The sequence below is a fragment of the Melozone crissalis genome, unplaced genomic scaffold (genome assembly GCF_028551555.1).
Source record: "Melozone crissalis strain CALT ecotype California unplaced genomic scaffold, PUWL_Pcris_2 ptg000005l_1, whole genome shotgun sequence".
Lineage (NCBI taxonomy): Eukaryota > Metazoa > Chordata > Aves > Passeriformes > Passerellidae > Melozone > Melozone crissalis.
In genome coordinates, this window is record NW_026535783.1 from 49,247,981 (window position 1) to 49,265,166 (window position 17,186).

Genomic DNA, 17,186 nt, shown 5'->3' on the forward strand with positions numbered 1-17,186 from the left:
TGCTGTGACCATTTCCCTGGGGAGTCTGTTCCAGTGCCCAACCACCCTCTGTATGAAGAACATTTTCCTGGTAATAACGTGAACTTCTCATAACTCAGCTGCATACTGTTACCTCAAATCCTGTCACTAGTTACCCGAGTGAAGAGATAGGGATCTGCCCCTCTGTTTCCCCTCAGCAGGATGTTGAAAACCACAATGAAGTCTCCCCTCAGTCTCCTCCAGGTTGGACCGACCAAGTGACCTCAGCCGGTCATCATACATCTTCTCACCCAGACCCTTCACCATCCTCGTGGCTCTCCTTTGGACGCTAATAGTTAATGGGTTTTATGTGGGAAAACCCCTCAGAGGAGCATGAAGGACGCCCTCACTCAGACGGTCTCTCGGGCCCCTTCCCTGGCCGCGCCCCCCGCCCCCCCGAGGGGCCGCAGGGCGGGCGGTACCGCGGGCGGGCACTGAGGCTCCAGAGCCCGCCCTGACCGCCCCGTGGTACCGGAGGCGGAGTCGGGCTGCCCTGTCAGGGTAGCGGGCGGGCTGAGGCAGGTGCCCCACTATGGGCAGAGCCATGGGGCTGGCTGGGCTGCTGCTGGGACTCGTCGTGGTTCCCGCCGTGCTGGTGAGCACCAGCCTCCGCCACGGCGTCCCGCGGAACGAGGCCGAGCCGGAGCCGTCCGGCTGGGAGCTGGCGGCAGACGCCGTCCCCGAGGACTCGCTGTGGCCGCTGCCGCAGTGGGTCCGCACGTATCCTCGCCAGCTGCAACTAGCGCCCAGCCGCTTCCAGCTGGTGCATGGCGCCGGCTCCTCGGCAGGACCGAGCTGCGGGCTGCTGCAGGACGCCTTCCGCAGGTGAGCGGCGGCGGGGCCGGGGTGCTGCAACGGCGGCCCGGGAACGGGAGCAGCTGCCTCAGGGCCCCGCCGGCGCCTCTGCTTCCCCGGCAGGTACTATGAGTACATATTCGGGCATTCCCGGCGGCGGACGTGGGGCCGCAGGCCGCTGGCTGCCCGAGCGGAGCCCGAGCTGTTCCAGCTGCAGGTGGTGATCGAGGCGGGGGACCCTGGCTGTGACAGGCACCCGCAGCTCGCCTCCAGCGAGGCCTGTGAGTACCCGCTCGCCGCTCACCGCGCCCCTCCTTCCCCGGCTTCGGCAGCACCGTTACGCGCTTGCTTTCCTATCACGTGTCCGCTGTGGAAGTCAGCAGGTTTGGGGGTGGTTTTTTTAAGGAACTGGAAAGCAAAGGCTCTCGGAAGCCCGCAAAAACATTTCACAACAGTGGCCACCAGAAGATAATTCTTGCTCTTGATACTGTGGGCAATCTCAGCCCATAGTGAATGGTGAAGCTCGCCTGTGATTTTTGCATTTCAGCTATCGTACAGATCACTTAACTGCTACTATTTTTTTCTAGCAGCTGTCATTAGGAATCAGAGATACTACAGTATGCAGTAGCCGGTTATCTTTGGTGAGATTTGTGCCTAGTCAGGAGATGATCCCTTTCAGTACAGGGTATTTATTGAGAGAAGGCTGTCACTGCTTACCATCTCCTAAGAAGTGACTGCATTTAAATTGAAGTTACTTACACTGAGATATGTACATGGTATTTCCTGTTTTTCCAGGAAAACCAGAAAGTGTTTGTTGAACTTGCAGTCCTATAAATCCACTTCCTTTCTATGTGTAGATACAAGAAAGGACTTAAAACACGATGTTTATATTGGACTTATTTTTCTGTGCTTCTTTAGTTCTGTGACTAAAGTCCAGAGTGGAGAAGTACTCTAAGTATTAAAGTACTGATCGCCAGACAATTTCCTTAACAGAAATAAGATTGAGCAGTAATATTGCTTTTTGTCTGGACAGGCTAACACAAAAGTCAACATATTCAGTTAAACATATTCAGTTAATCTAGACCTGTTTTAAGATAATCTTCTGTTGTTTGGTATCCAGGATACAGATCCTTAGAAAAAAGATCCTTTTAATCTCAAGTCATACATCCTGCAGCAGGATTAATTCCACCTGAGTTGTGAAAGAATGTACTGATATTAAATTTACTCAATCCTTTTGGAACATATAGCCAAAGACTTTGGTTTTTATGTGCAAACTTATAATATCTTTCAATGCAAATTAAACATAGGAGCAAAAATGCTAATGCTCTTGACCTTGTTCTGCCACTCAGGTTATTGTGCTGCTTTATTATTATTTGAACTTTGAGCTTGTTTGTGAACTTAAGATTTTAATCAAAGCTGGGTCTTGTGATGGAATCTGTCAGACCATGTGATTTTCAGGTTGCATTCTTTAGAACAAGCAGTTTTTTTCCTAGTGGTTTAAGAAATAAGTTTGCTGTTACAAATAACGTGTTTTCTTCATATAATAAGCTGAGCATTCCAGGCTTCAGTAAGTTTTAATTTCCTGGTTTTTAATGGGCTATCTTTTTGAGGATACAGATTCTGAAAAATGCTGGTTTTGGTGACTTGGTGGTCTGGCTTATCAATAAAGATAGTATGGACCAGTTAGTCACTGTCCTGTGGCAAGAGTATTGGATATGCAATCAGAGTACAGGTTATCTCCCCTCCTGCCTGCTTACCTGTTTGTGCAAAATGTTTCAAGTATTATAACACTTTCCAAGTTCCTCTAAGGTATAATACTTTTTCAGGGAAAAAAAAGAAAACCCAAACAAACCTGCTGTGTTGGAAATAAATCCTTGACAATTTATTTATTTTATTTAGGGTAAACAAACATTTTCCCTACAGTTTACTTGTGGAGATTGCAGTAGTCTTCTAAATTTTCTTTCTTACCCCGAACATCCAGTACGTGTAATCAGTTCTTAGGTTAATATGGACGCTTGAGGTACTTTCTTCATGTCACTAAATGGCTTTTCTCTGGTAGTTTAGATAAATGTTTGAACTGTGTAAATTGTAGCCAACCATTCTTTCATACTGGCACAGATTATGTAAATCATTTTACAGTAATTCAACCTCTTGATTTTTTTCTCTGCTCTTTCAGATGTGCAATTATTGCTTTGATTTTGAATAATAATATAAATCTATAGATGTAGTATATTTTTATGCATATATATGTATGTGATTTTAAAAAATACTTAACATATGTTTGTTTCTTCTCAAAAAACTACTAAATCGCCTCAAAATTTGAAACCAAAATTATTTTAGCTTTCTTTTTTCGTTAGTACTTTGTACTGTACTGCAGTACTCAACTTCAGGGAAGATTCTTATGGATTCCTTCAAGTACCATTCTTCATTTTATTTACTGTGCTTCATCTTACTGTCTCAATACCGGTGCTCAGGTCGAGACAGTGACCTGGCACCCTTTAGGTGCATCAGGGACAGCATGGCCAGCCAGGCAAGGGAGGGGATTGTCCTGCTGTGCTCTGCACTGGGGCAGCCTCACCTCGAGTGCTGGGGGCAGCTCTGGGTGCCACAGTATAAGAGAGATGCAGAACTATGGGGGAGTGTCCAAAGGAGGGCCACAAACATGGTGAGGGGGCTTGAGAGTAATCCTTCCTTGTATGAAGAACAGCTGAGGTCACTTGTTCTGTTCAGCCTGGAGGAGACTCAGAGGAAACCTCATTGTGGTCTTCACAAGGGGAGGTTGAAGGGCAGGTCCTGATCTCTTCATTCTCATAACCAGTGACAGGACTTGAGGTAACAGCAGAAAGCTGAGTCAAGGGAGGTTTAGGCTGGATATCAGGGAAAAGGTTCTTCACCTAGGCTGTGGCTGAGCAATGGAACAGGCTCCCCAGGGAAGTGATCACAGCACCAGCCTGACAGATTTCAAGAGCATTTGAACAATGCTTTCAGGCACATGCTGTGATTCTTGGGGGTGTCCTGTGCACGGCCAGAAGTTGGACTCAATGATCTTGATGCATCCCTTCCAACTCAGCGCACTCTGTGATTCTGTATTTTGATTAGTAATTTTTTTTAATAAGACCTTAATAGTAAGCACCTGGCAATATTATATGACAACTTTTATCTTTAAAAAATATGAAATCATTAACTATATGAAAGGAGGTAAAAGGAGAAGTAAACTTTTCATAATCATGAAAAGTTTGGCTTAAGCACCCAGCCTTTATCACGCATGTCTTAAATGCAGAAATATAGTATGTTACGTTTTAAGTCAGTTGGGTTAAACTTTGCTGGAATTCTGGCTCATGTACAATATTTTAGCATTGCTTTTACTAAGCACCTTACTTCTTTTTTCTTCTTTCTAATGAGCTGTTGACTCTCTGAACAGTGCATCAGTTTGATTCACAGGAAAACAGAGATGAAAAATAATTGCATGCTATCACCATTAAAAGCAGGATTGATTGGAATTTAATACACAAAGGGAGATGTTGCACTTGAAGAATCTTTTTAATGCCTTTTGGCATTGTCCTTGCAATTCATTCTTTTTTAAAGAGTAAGCTTTTTTTTTCTTTTCTTTAGATCATTTAACTGTAACTGAACCTGTGGCTATACTGAAAGCTCCTGAGGTATGGGGTGCTTTAAGAGGTAAGCTGATGCTTTTCACATTGAGCTATTTGTTTAGGGTTTATACAAACTTCATGGCAGACCAAGAACCAGCTGATCACTGGGCCTTGCCCTCACCTCATTCATTACTTCATTGGAAGTAATGAATGAGGGCCAGAAGGATACTCAGATGTTTATCAGTTAGACCCTAGGTCCAGATGCTCAGCATCTCAGATCCAGTGGCACACTGCAAGTACATGCTTGCTGTACCTGAAATAAGTCAGACCAACAAAAAGCTTTTTAAACTATAGTGTGAACAGATTATTTTCTGACTACACCTATAAAGTGGAGATGCTGAATGCATTACAATCACAAAGAATAACAATCCTGACATTTTAGTCTGCTGTTTTTATTGGAATGTTAAGTCTATATATTAGTTACCTATTAATCAACAGATTTTTCATGCTGAATTAGAAATTTCACCAATTCCAGAAATTACAGGAATAGATGTACAACAGGACCAGAGATTCCCACCTTACTCTCAGTAACTTTCTTACTATTTAGGGATTAATCTGCTGCAGCTGAGCAGTAGCACAGGTATTCAGTATCTGCATAATAGAGAATTTGAATGGTTCTCTCCAGAATTTTTAAATGGTGATGCTTGAGCAATTAAGGGAACTGTGCTAAAGAGAAAGAAACTCAACTACAAAGCATTCTTTCTAGCTAGATGAATGCCTGTACATAGTTGTGCTGTTTGTAACTAAAATTTTAAGGGCAAGTACTGGGCTGTAATTGCGATCCCTTTCTTGGGTATTTTGCCAGGTTTGGAAACCTTCAGCCAGTTGGTTCATGAAGATGACTATGGAAGTGTAAGTATGGCTATTAACTAAATCCACTGTCCTGGTAACTGGGTGCTTCTCTAGACTGAGCAGATCAGTTTCATTCAGCAACATTTCAGTTTGTTACATATTTCCAAGAATCATTTTCTGAAAAAGAAAAAGCACTTCCTGTTTGAAATGAATATGAAATTAATATAAAATTCTAATTTTTAAATTTTGTTCTCATAGTTTCTTGTCAATGAATCTGAAATCAATGACTTCCCAAGATTTGCTCATAGAGGAGTCCTATTAGATACTTCAAGGCATTATTTACCATTGAAATCTATTCTTACAAACCTGGTAAGTAGGCAGTTTTATATCATTAATAATAAAGGCTTTTTGTTGTGTTTTGGCTCCTGAAGGAGGTAGCAACTGGAGATGGTATGAAAGAAGAACCTATCTCTTCTGTCTGACTGCAAAAGGACAGAGTGCACTTTGCTAAGCAAAGGTCTGAACATAGACTGGAGAGGAGTCAAGTGGGCAGACACAGTGATTATTGACTCTCTGATGGGGACTGGTATTCGTGGTACCTTAGAGTCTCTGTATTTTCTGATGCCTAAACCAGCTTATGTACAATATCTTGGAAGCATGTTTTAAGATGTCTGACTGTCATCAAGCAATACAAGGGACACCTTGCTTCAGTGCCAGTGATTTCAGGAGAACTCCAGTCTTTTGGAGCAGACTTTAGTAGTCCAGCAGCAGGCTTAGGTAATCCTTTCTTAGGCTGCTAAGTGCAAGCCAGTAATTAAGTATTACAGAGCAAGGGAGGAAATTTGAAATGTTCATGGGAAGCTACTGAATAATAAGCCAAGACTAACCAATAAAACCAAACTAAACTTCTTCCAAAAAGCGTAAGCAAGCGCATTAAGAATTAATGTACTCCAGCCCTGATGGAAAGGTGATGTATTTGTATAAGCTTAGCAGCCAAAGATGGGGTTTTTACTGTTTTGCACTCCTCCTTTTTTTTGGTTGAAGTCCTTGTAGGAGGGATTATTTAGTTGATTGAAGTGAAGGAACAGGTGGTTTCCCGTCTTGTCTCTGTCTTGCTTCTCCAAGATGAAATAATGCTTGAAATTTCCCCTCCATGTTGCAGAACTTTGAAAATAGGTATAGGATAGGCAGAAAGAGTGCAGATAAAAACAGTCTTTAATTTCTGAGGTCATTCTCGAGCTATGCTCAGAACTTGTCCTTTAGGTATTTACCACCTTGTTTTCACATTCAAGGTCAACGCCTGTTCAGCAAGTAATGCTTGAGTAATGTTACATTTGCGACAGAGGGTGCTTCAAAGCCTCAAATATTTGTGTCAATATTTTTTGTCTTGTCTAAAAGAGATGTCCAAAGAGACTTGCATTTCTAACTATTTTTGTGTTTCTGTAACTGCTGCTGTTCTGCTTCCTTTCCTTAAATTGCATTGTCTCTTATACATTATTAGACCTATGTTTCATGATGTTTGCTGGTTTAAGAGATATGCTTTTCTTCCCAGCTCTGTGCCTGCTTGAATCTCAATTAATAAAAAGCATCAGTAACATCTTCTCTGACATGTGGTGATTAGATACTTAGGGCAGCAGTTCAAGTTGATTTCTTGTTTGTGTTCAACTACTGCACTGTATTTCTAGAAACAGCATTGTTCTTGAGAAAGGGCTCGGTGAATTGAAGGTCCAGAGATGTAATTTTTTATGTTGAAGGATGGTCTTGGTTAGAAATGCATGAAGACATGGCAATTAAAACTTCTGCAGTGTAATGAAACAGATGAAATCAATCTAGGGAATAGACAAGATATAAATCTTCCTTTGTATTTGGTGGGAGTTCCTGAAGAGATTTTATCACCTCCTTAAATACACCTAGGTGAAAAAATGAGAGGAATGGGTGGGGAAAACAACTGTAGTGTAGCAAGGGCTTGGGAGCAGCTGTGTTGCTGCCAGTCATGAACGATGTAAATACTTATTTGGTCTGCTCACAGCACACCCTGCGAGTGACTAGCAAGCCAGCATAACTCAAGGTATGTGTGTGACGGTCCAGTTGGAGTCTTAATTCTAAAATAAGTGTGTAAACATTCATCTTGATCATCTTCAAGATGAAAAAAAGGAAGTACTGACACTGTTATGAAGGAAAACATAAAAGAAGCACTGTCTTTTGCAGGGAAAACGCTTAGTTTATTTTGCATGCATTTGAAAAGGATTCTGCAGAAGTCACTAGTGAGAAGGGATGTATGATGTAGTAGGAAACTCTCATGCTGTTCTGTTTTCAAATCCATGGTATTTAGTTATAAATGTATAAGCTTTTCTGTAAGCTGAAATAGTTGATGGTGCATAGAAAATAACCCACAGAACCATCTGTGTTGGAAGGGACCCAGAAGGATCATCAAGTCCAACTTTTAAATGAATGATCCATGAGAGTCAAATCTGTGACCTTGGTGTAGCAGAGTGCTGTAAACACTGAGCTAATCCCAGGGTACATGTTCTGAAGTGGAAAAAATTCTTAAGTGTTCATGGCAGTTCACACTACACAGGCTGGTAGAATGAGGGTCAAATGAAGAGTTTGTTGACAGCAGTGGTGAAAATAGATTGCAGAGGGGTGGAGCAGTAGAGGTATGTGATACTAAATGAAACATAGAATACTTTTTTGGTTTGTTGGTGGGGGGATTGGTGAGTTTTGGTTGGTTTTTTGAGTGGTTTGGTTTGGTTGAGGTTTTTTTCTTTCTTAGTTGTTGCTCTAGGCATATGGGATATGCTGGGACAAGACCACTTTTTTGCATAGATTTTCTATGAGAATGAGGTGTTTAACCAGTCTCTATTGTGTTATTTCTTACAGGATGCCATGGCTTTTAATAAGTTCAATGTTCTCCACTGGCATATAGTAGATGATCAGTCCTTCCCTTACCAGAGCATTTATTTCCCTGAATTAAGTGATAAGGTGAGTGAACATCATTGGAGCAGTGTAGAAGAGCAGAAATCTGGCACATATTTAGTGTAAATAACATGAAGAGTTAACCAATGCTTGGGTGCATCTGCTTTGGCTGACTGTGAAACAGTACCATGGCACCAGTAACCAGCAAGTCCATATTTAGGATCCTGCCTGAGTTTCTATGTGGACCATTTTTAAGTCTTCTTTTGGATACAGGGTAAATGACCACCTTTACTCTTCTGTGCAAATTTTCTGAATGATCCTCAGTGTTTGCAGGCCTTCAAACTCTAATGATAAGTAGTGAATAAGTAGTGAACACTAATAAGCAAATAAGTAGTGAACACTGCGTGGATTTCTGTTGATGGATTTCTTTAAATTGGTTGACTTCTGCCACTCAAACAAATGTGAGATGTTTTCCTGCCAGCTCTTAGCACCACTGCAATAGTAATATTATCCTTACAAAACACATCATGTCTGTAAGAGATCCAAAAGTGCAAGGTTGTTTCCTGAAGTGAATACAGTGGAATGTGTCTCTTTATTTCTAGACTTGTAGTAAGCTTTGTTACATTTCTGAGAGCCACCATGAGGTTCTTGCTCAGTCACGGTACAATAGGAGCCAAATCAAATGTAGTTAAGAATAGTTAAGTAGACTAAGCCTAAGTACAAGATTTGTGATTCTGTTTTAAAATGCCTGCTAGAATCTGACTCTCATGAAAATTATGTTGGCAGTGCTAGAGTAGATGCTGTGAAGAATTTTATAATTCAAAAATTGTAGATGTTGCATAGTGCAGTCAGATTATTTTTTGTGGTAAAAGCAAACTCTAGTAGAGTTCTGTCATATATCGCACTGACAGTAGAGAGAGGGCGATGGTCTTTGTCTCAACAAGCTTCTCTTTGAAAGGCTTATTGTCTACTGTTTCCTTTTTTGAGTAACTCGGCTGTGGAAACCATTTTCAGATAAGCAAAAGCTTAAGGTGCTATTAATCATGAAGAGCATCTTTGGGAAGTATCTGTTTCACCAAAATGTAGTAATCTGGGTCATTGTCACATTTGTTGGCTGTGTGGGTGTGCAATTACACTCAAATTTAGTGTCACGAAAGAAACACAACCTGATGCTAAATTAGTCACACACAAAACCGAGAAGCAGAGGTGCTGGGAGTTCTTTCTGACTTGGCAGAATTTTTCCATTAGTCTTGTATGTTATGTAGTGAGGGCCCTATATTTCAGAGTTAATGGGCAAAAATAACTTGCCTCTGTACAGAAGAATTGAGAACCATATGTTTCAAAATTCTGAAGGAAAAGAAACTAGCTATTCTGTGTTCTTCAGTAACTGCAAGCTAAGGAGGAAAGGAAGGTCTCCTTAAGGCAATCTGTCTTAGTGTTTTGAGTTTGTTGTTTTGGTGGGGTTTTTTCCTCTCCACAAGTTAAGTGAAAAGTTATGTCTGTGCAGTTGATAAACCACGGCCGACTTGTAAAACTGCTCTCCAGTCTCAGTTAAAATACTTCCGTCCAAATTTTGTGGTCTGCTGGTATAGTGTGTTGTCTCAAAATTTGAATATTTTACAGGGGGCATACTCCTCTAATCTCATCTATACTCCTACTGATGTCCGTCTGGTGATTGAGTATGCCCGGTTAAGAGGCATCAGAGTTATCCCGGAGTTTGATACACCAGGACACACACAGTCTTGGGGAAAAGGTATGCCCAAGAAAGTATTAATTGTTAAGAAACTGTGGTAAGTAGTAGCAAAAAATTTAATTTTTTAAGGCCTAACCAATAAAGTGCTTTGGAAGGTCCTTGATAAGAGAGAGGTAAGGAAGAGGCATTAAGTGATGTCATGACCTTTACAGGTTACAGGAAATAAAATGAATGAAGAAACATGTTCTATGCTAGATGTGTGTGCAAGGGTACAGATTCTGCTTCAGACATCATTCTACCTTGAGCTATGTACCTCACACTGACTTAGGTGTTAAAAACCGAGAGTAATAAAAAGAGAAGAGAAGCCTCTGAAGCATATTCATTATGTTTGGCTTTCTTCTAACTGGCTTTCTTCTGATGTTTATTAAAGCTTTTTCTTTTGTTGAAGTAGTTATCCAAATGCTGTTTTCCAGGTATTGTGACGTGTTACGTATGTTAGGTTGTGTTAAATCATAGATGTGAAAGTCAGAATCCTGACTGCCAGTTAGAGGGTTTTTCAACCTTTTACAAGTTGTTTTATTTCATCCTGCCTCTATATGGTTATATTTAAAATAGGTGAGCATTTAGGTAATGAATATTTACCTTTTTAATGTGACTAACTGCTTCTCCCTGCTAGCAAAGTTAGCATAGCAATATGAAACTGAGTATCATCTATTAATTGTTTTTATTAGGTCAAAAAGATCTTCTCACTCCTTGTTACAATGGAGGACAGCCAACTGGGTCCTTTGGACCTGTAAATCCTGTTTGGAATACAACTTACGACTTCATGACTAAGTTCTTTAAGGAGATCAGCAGTGTATTTCCAGATGAATTCATTCATTTGGGAGGAGATGAAGTGGACTTCAGTTGTTGGTATGGTGACAATTCAAGGAACAAATACCTAGTGCCTCCTAAACCTGTCCACCTGCAACTCAGTTGCATAAGATAGTTTTCACAGCATAACCAAAAGATCTTCACTCCTACCTCTGTAACAATTTACAAGCAGATCGTTTGTGATCCTCAAAAAGCAACTGATGTGCAGAATTTTGCTTTGACTTGTAGTTCCATAAATATTCAGGTATTCTAAAGGATTTAGAATACTAGTCCTCCTACCCTGGCGGGACAGAGGACTAGTATGTTAGAAAAATATTAGATAAGACAATTATCATTTAAATTGTTTGTGTTAAAGTAGGTGTTTATATTGAGTTCTGCCCACCAGAAAATCAGGTAACAGTAAGAATTACCAAACAGATTCATACGTGTTTGTATTAGAAGTACAGCATGTATTAATGGTGTTCTTAATTCAGTTGTGGATGTTGAATATTTTGGAGTCTTTCTTATGGAGAGACTAACTAATAATAACAGATTTGGAGCATTTTGATGAGTCTTCAAATTGATCTAGTTAGTATTGCTACATTATCTTTAAAGATCAAATCCAAACACTCAGGACATTATTTAATTTTTATAGAGAAGAAAAACTGGCAAATGCTGTAGCACAGAAATGTTGGTTTGCTTTTTGTGGTAGAAACACAAAATTGTTGAGTTCTCAGACTGCTGATAACGTTGGCACAAAGTAGCTGAGATGGTAGGAACCCCAAAGCTCTTAGGAGGCAGCCTGCCACAGACTGCTTCAGAACAGAGACTCCACCAGATTTACCTGAGATTAGGTCTGTTGGCTTTATTTCAAATCTGGATGAAACTCTTTCAAAATATCTAAGTCACGTTAACCTGCTGCTTCTGCTCTGCAATGTGTTCCAGGCTGCGGCATGCTAAGGCACCAGTTAGTGTGCTGTGTATAGGTAGAAATGATTGGGAAATCTGATTTAAGACATAAAAAAATAATCTTTTTTTAAACATGTTTTCTTGTTATTATTTAAGGAAATCTAACCCTGAGGTGAAAGAGTTCATGAAGAAGCAAGGTTTTGGCATTGACTATGCTAAACTGGAATCTTACTATGTTCAGAAGTATGTTGACTTTTTAATTCTTGCTTCAGTTTTTCACAGCCATTATTAGAGGGTGGCTTTGGGGTGCAGATATGGAAGCTGACTTACTATCTATCATATTATTTTGAAAAATTGCCACATATTTGGAACTATCTACTTTATTTTAAAATACCAGGTCTGAAGTTCATGGCTTTAAAATGTTGGACACAGCGTGGATATGTAAACCAGTTTTACATACACTGTGAATGTATTGGGTGCCTTAAACTAGGTATCTGCAGTAGTGTCAGCACAAGGGTGGGGAGGAAGTTTTTGCAGACACTTCTTTCTCTCCTTAAATATCGTGGACTTAGTCACCCATCACTTAGTCACTGTATGAATTGCTGGTTTGTGTTAATGCATGTGCCCATTGTTCTACATGGTAGAACATGCTCTGCAAGCATGGCTCTGAAACCAGAACAACCTGCTTTTTCGTGGTCCCCTGTGCAGTGGTGGGAAAGGTCTGATATGCCATGGGGTAGAAAATGTTGCTACTTTGAGTGCTTCTACTTATCTCATTGAAGTTAACAAACCTGATCTTATTTCTAAATTCTAGCATTTTGGACATTGTTTCCTCCTACAAAAAAGGACAAATGGTCTGGCAAGAAGTCTTTGATCACAAAGCACAAGTAAGATGGGAAAATTAGTAAGGTACTCTTGCATAACACCACAATGAGGCTTCCAGAGCAGACTATTAAGTAGATCTGGATTTGTGTCTTATGAGTTAAAGCAGAGTCTGCTGACATTAGCAAGTCTCTCCAGCTGTGGGTAATTTCAATCCCTTGAAATCATCATTTGTTGAATATGTAATAGGTGAAACAGGAACACCAGCGTTGAAGTGCTCTTTAAAGGTGAACACAGTTAATAAAATAGGTTTAAAACATCTGAGTAAAGGGTGGAGAAGTTTCTACGAGTTTTTTTTGTTGTTGTTGGTTTTTTTTGGTTTTTTGGGTTTTTTTTTTTTGTCTCATGTAATTATGTGTCTGGTCTAGTAACACCAAATACTCAGCATTTAACAGCTGGTCAGATACGTGGTGCTTGTCGGAATCCTCTTAGAGCATTAACTGTCTATAGCATAACCTAGGCTTCACTCTAGCTGAGTGTTTAAAACCAGCAAAAAGCTAATCAGCTTTAGACCGGGAGGGAGGGGGGAGGGATGACAAGAAGTAGTTTCCAAAATGTTCCTCTTTGAAACAGAATAGAGAATTTTGAAAGTCATGGTCCTTTTCCTTGATAACAGCAATTAGGATTGCCATTAGTAGTTTTGGTTAAGTTGGTTAGTTTGTCTTTTCCTCTTTTAGCTGAAACCGGACACCGTAGTTCAAGTGTGGATGGCAAATAACTACGCTCGTGAACTGAGTAGGGTCACAAGAGCTGGGTTCACTGCTGTTCTGTCAGCACCGTGGTACTTAGACTACATTAGTTATGGGCAAGACTGGAAGAAATACTACAGTGTTGAACCACTTAACTTCCCTGGTTTGTCATTTTTTTATACGTGTGTTCTGTGCATGAAACTCCTTGGTTTATATACAGTGTGAACGCGAAGAATAGGGCTGTTTAGAGTGGCCATTCCATCACTGTGATTATAGTACCATCAAAGGAATTATGGTCAGCTAGAACTCTGAAAAACTCTTAAAAAAAAGGAACTTTGCACTTTGCACAGGGAAAAGTATTACCTTCCTCAAGCATCTGATACTAGTGTTTTGCGTAAGACGGAATGCTGGACTAGGTGGGCAGATGCTTTAGGAGCAGAGTTGTGCAAAATGGCTGTTCATAGATTGACACTGAATTTGTTATTTACTTGATTGTTAAACTAGTCTAGAAAAAGACGTTCTCTTCCCTTCAACTTTGTATCTAAAGTTGATACAAATGTCTTATGCTTTCCATGGGGCTTTCATTTTGTGCGAGGGAGCTCTCAGACTTTTAGAGCGCAATACCTGACTAAATAATTTTTTCAAAGAATGTTCTCCATGTGATAGAATGAACAGTTTCCATCAGGTTTTAAATCTCTGAGGAATGTTAAAAAGCTAAGGAATCTCTTCAGAGCATAAAAGGTAAAATCCTTTCTGACAGAGCAGAGAAATAGCTTCTCTGGGCAAATGGCTTGGTGGTTCTCCCATTCAGTAACAAGACTGCCAAAATGTAAGTGAATGCTCAGAATAGCTCAGGTATTTTATATGAAAACAACTGAACATCAGTCCTATCTAATTGTTGATATATGCCCATCTTCTGGACAGAGAAGAATGTTCACTTTCTGGTTTGAATTCAGGATCTGAAGAACAGAAGAAACTTTTAATAGGTGGAGAAGCTTGCCTGTGGGGAGAATTTGTGGATGCAACTAACCTGACACCAAGATTATGGTATGGACTGCTTTATCATTAGATTTTAAGAAACCAGCTATAAGAAGCATTAATTAATCCCACAGGACTGTATGCTATTGCTAACAGTGCTTTGGGCTGGACCTAAGCAGCTATGAAAAATAATGCTTCTGGATATTGAGGTATTATATTAGACCTGGTATTAAAAAAAATTATCCATTCTTGGTTATAGATCATACCTACTCTGAAACTTAGTATACCTTTGCAGGCCTCGAGCAAGTGCTGTTGGGGAAAGACTCTGGAGCAGCAGCAATGTGACCAACTTGCAGGATGCCTACAATAGGCTAACTAATCACCGATGCCGCATGCTCCGGTAAGATTTAGTAGGTACTGTGTGTCTTGGTTCTCAGGTTTTATAACAAATAGAATAAAAGTACAGGCATAAACTGCTGGCCTGGAGATGAAGGGAAGAGAGCTAGCAGTTTAACCTGACTGTAAAGGCAATCCCATTTGATTTTGTATCGACAGAAGAGGAAGACAGACACATTAAGACAGGAGCTCTGGACAGTTTTGCAACTAAAATTTTCAGAACTCACTTTTTTCAGTGAAATACTAAGACTCTTCTGTGTTTCTCTTTCCTGTAAAGGAAAAATGAACACCATTTTTAACTTCTTTCAGACAAAAATTATATTAAAGGGTGTATGTGAGAGGAGTACACTGACAGAAGGAAGAGCAGACTTCTGAAAAAAAAAAAAAGGTGGTGTTACTTATTTGTTATAAATAATAATTAAAGACCTGCAGCAGGTAATCAATTGGAGCTGTTTGCATGAGAGTTGAGCTTGGGCAAGCTATCCTTTCAGGTATTGCCTTACTTTAGGGGCTGAAAGGGGTAGATAAGCAGTCCATGACAAATTTTAATTCATGTATGTACTGATTTGTTTACAGTAGTCATAACACATTCTTCTCCCAGTTCTTTTCCTAGAAAGTACCTAAGCAAGTTACTGGTTGTTTATTGCTAATGTTGTTTTTGTACATTCACAGCAGCAGATATGAGTGATTTCTAGGTTTTAAGTCCAAGTTTGACTCCACTTTTGAGGTATACAGTCAGAGAGCTGAATAGTTGAACTGCAACAAGCATGAAACATACCATTTTATTTCTCTACAGAAATTTATGACAACTCACAGAAAATGTCCACTCTGTGTGGTAGTAGTTCAAGTTAGATACAAATAATTTCTTTAAAGAACAGGATACAACAGCAGTTATAGTCAGCACTTGAAACTCAGGCTGTCTACTCATGTTCATGAAGATGTCTTAGCACAATTATCTGTTGGAATCACAGAGTCACTAGGTTGGAAGAGACCTTAAAGATCATCGAGTTCAACCCAGCCCTAACATTTCAACTAAACCATGGCACTGAGTGCCACATCCAGTCTTTTCTTAAACACATCCAGGGACGGTGACTCCACCACGTCCCCGGGCAGGCCGTTCCAGAACTTTATCACTCTTTCCGTAAAAAACTTTTCCCTAATGTCCAACCTATATTTCCCTTGGCGCAGCTTGAGACTGTGACCTCTGGTTCTGTCAGTTGTTCCCTGGAGAAAGAGACCAACCACCCCCCCCCCCGACTACAGCCACCTTCCAGGGAGTTACAGAGAGTGGTAAGGGCACCCCTGAGTCTCTTTTTCTCCAGGCTAAACACCCCCAGCTCCCTCAGCCGTTCCTCACAGGGTTTGTGTTCCCAGCCCCTCTCCAGCCTCGTTGCCTCCTCTGGATGTGCTCAAGCGTCTCAAGGTCCTTCCCAAACTGAGGGCCCAAAACTGGACACAGCACTTTAATTTAGAGTATATAGTATATGTTTAGCTTGCTGTCACTCTTTAATCAAGAGTGATTGAAGGACTTGGAAGTTTTGACTTGACTGGGTTATTTCAAACTGGCTTAAAATAATCATGTGAGGAAAATAGCTGTATGTAAGTTGTGCTATCTCCCTCAGTCATGAGAAAAATAGATACAATAAGAGAGAGTTGACAAATACATGTTAAAAACCATATTAAGGGGATTTCAAAACTTATGTCCTGTTACTTAGCAGGGTGGTGCGTCTCTTGATGGGGCCTAGGAAAACACTGCTACTGAGCAGTTAAGTGTACAGTGGCTGTACCACTAGGATTAGGGTTTTACAATGAACTAAGCTATGCTGTTCCTGGACCTGGTTGACTCCACTGCTGCATCTGCATCGTCTTCCTTAACACTGGTACTTGTATTGCTGTAAAGGGAGCTGGTCCAGATAACAGCAGCTGCTCTCCTAATGCTGGCATGAGACATGCAGAATGCAGGGGCAGACTAAGGACTACTCCCTGTACTTGTTGCACATATTTAGCAACAGAAAGTAGTCCAAGGAAAAACTATTTTGCTGACTTAGGATGAACAATTCCTGTTAGAAAGTAACTACCTTAATAAAAAGATATGTTGTCCTGATTGCCCTGATATGTTGTGCCTCTGATTGAAACAGAGGTTCAGTGAAAAGTAGAATAGGGCCCTTTTTCACTCCCTAAATAGCTCATCTGTTGTTTTCTAAGAGTAGTTTTGTTTATATAGTTATTAAAATAGATTGCCAGTATCTCTCTTCCTGCCTACACAAACAGCCAGTTGTTTGATTATAGTCATTCCCATTCTGCTTTATTTTAACAGCCGTGGCATAGCGGCCGAACCGGTGTTTGTTGGATACTGTGCCCACGAAGCAAGAGGGCCATAACTGCTGCAAAGACTTCTTGTCAACAGCCTGAAGTGCCTCTGGGGATATGTATGTGTGGTTTCATATCTGAATCAAGACTTAAAATTTTCACTTTTAAAATAAAATTATTTTACAGCCTTGTTGGAGTAAAAATTATCATTTTTAACCTTTCAAAAGTAGGGATTCTTCACTGTGAAATCATCAAACTTGATACCATAGAGTTACTAATTCTGTAAACTCTAAGGCTGAAGAA

The 17,186-nt window shown here is 40.4% G+C and overlaps 1 protein-coding gene across 2 annotated transcripts; it reads left to right on the forward strand.

The window, feature by feature from the left end:
• The first annotated feature begins 474 nt into the window (after positions 1–474).
• On the forward strand, positions 475–17,140 carry HEXB (hexosaminidase subunit beta). Of its 2 annotated transcripts, XM_054288833.1 has the most exons (14): positions 475–843; positions 937–1,094; positions 4,426–4,491; positions 5,272–5,318; positions 5,517–5,627; positions 8,139–8,240; positions 9,798–9,927; positions 10,599–10,779; positions 11,785–11,871; positions 12,443–12,515; positions 13,188–13,362; positions 14,156–14,246; positions 14,473–14,577; positions 16,891–16,980. In XM_054288833.1, exons 1-14 carry the CDS (start codon positions 551–553, stop codon positions 16,952–16,954), a joined length of 1,683 nt encoding a protein of 560 aa, XP_054144808.1. In that variant the 5' UTR covers positions 475–550; the 3' UTR covers positions 16,955–16,980. The 2 variants fall into 2 exon arrangements, with proteins under 2 accessions (XP_054144808.1, XP_054144817.1); XM_054288842.1 differs by lacking the exons at positions 475–843; positions 937–1,094; positions 4,426–4,491; positions 5,272–5,318; positions 5,517–5,627 and adding an exon at positions 5,663–7,326 and having other exon boundaries at positions 16,891–17,140.
• Positions 17,141–17,186: the final 46 nt, after the last annotated feature.

Excerpts from the sequence above, each read along its gene's own strand:
- HEXB (XM_054288833.1), top strand. The coding sequence starts at position 551 with ATGGGCAGAGCCATGGGGCTGGCTGGGCTGCTGCTGGGACTCGTCGTG. Across the intron at positions 9,928-10,598 it reads CACACAGTCTTGGGGAAAAG|GTCAAAAAGATCTTCTCACT; the intron begins GTATGCCCAAGA and ends TGTTTTTATTAG. Across the intron at positions 14,578-16,890 it reads CACCGATGCCGCATGCTCCG|CCGTGGCATAGCGGCCGAAC; the intron begins GTAAGATTTAGT and ends TTATTTTAACAG.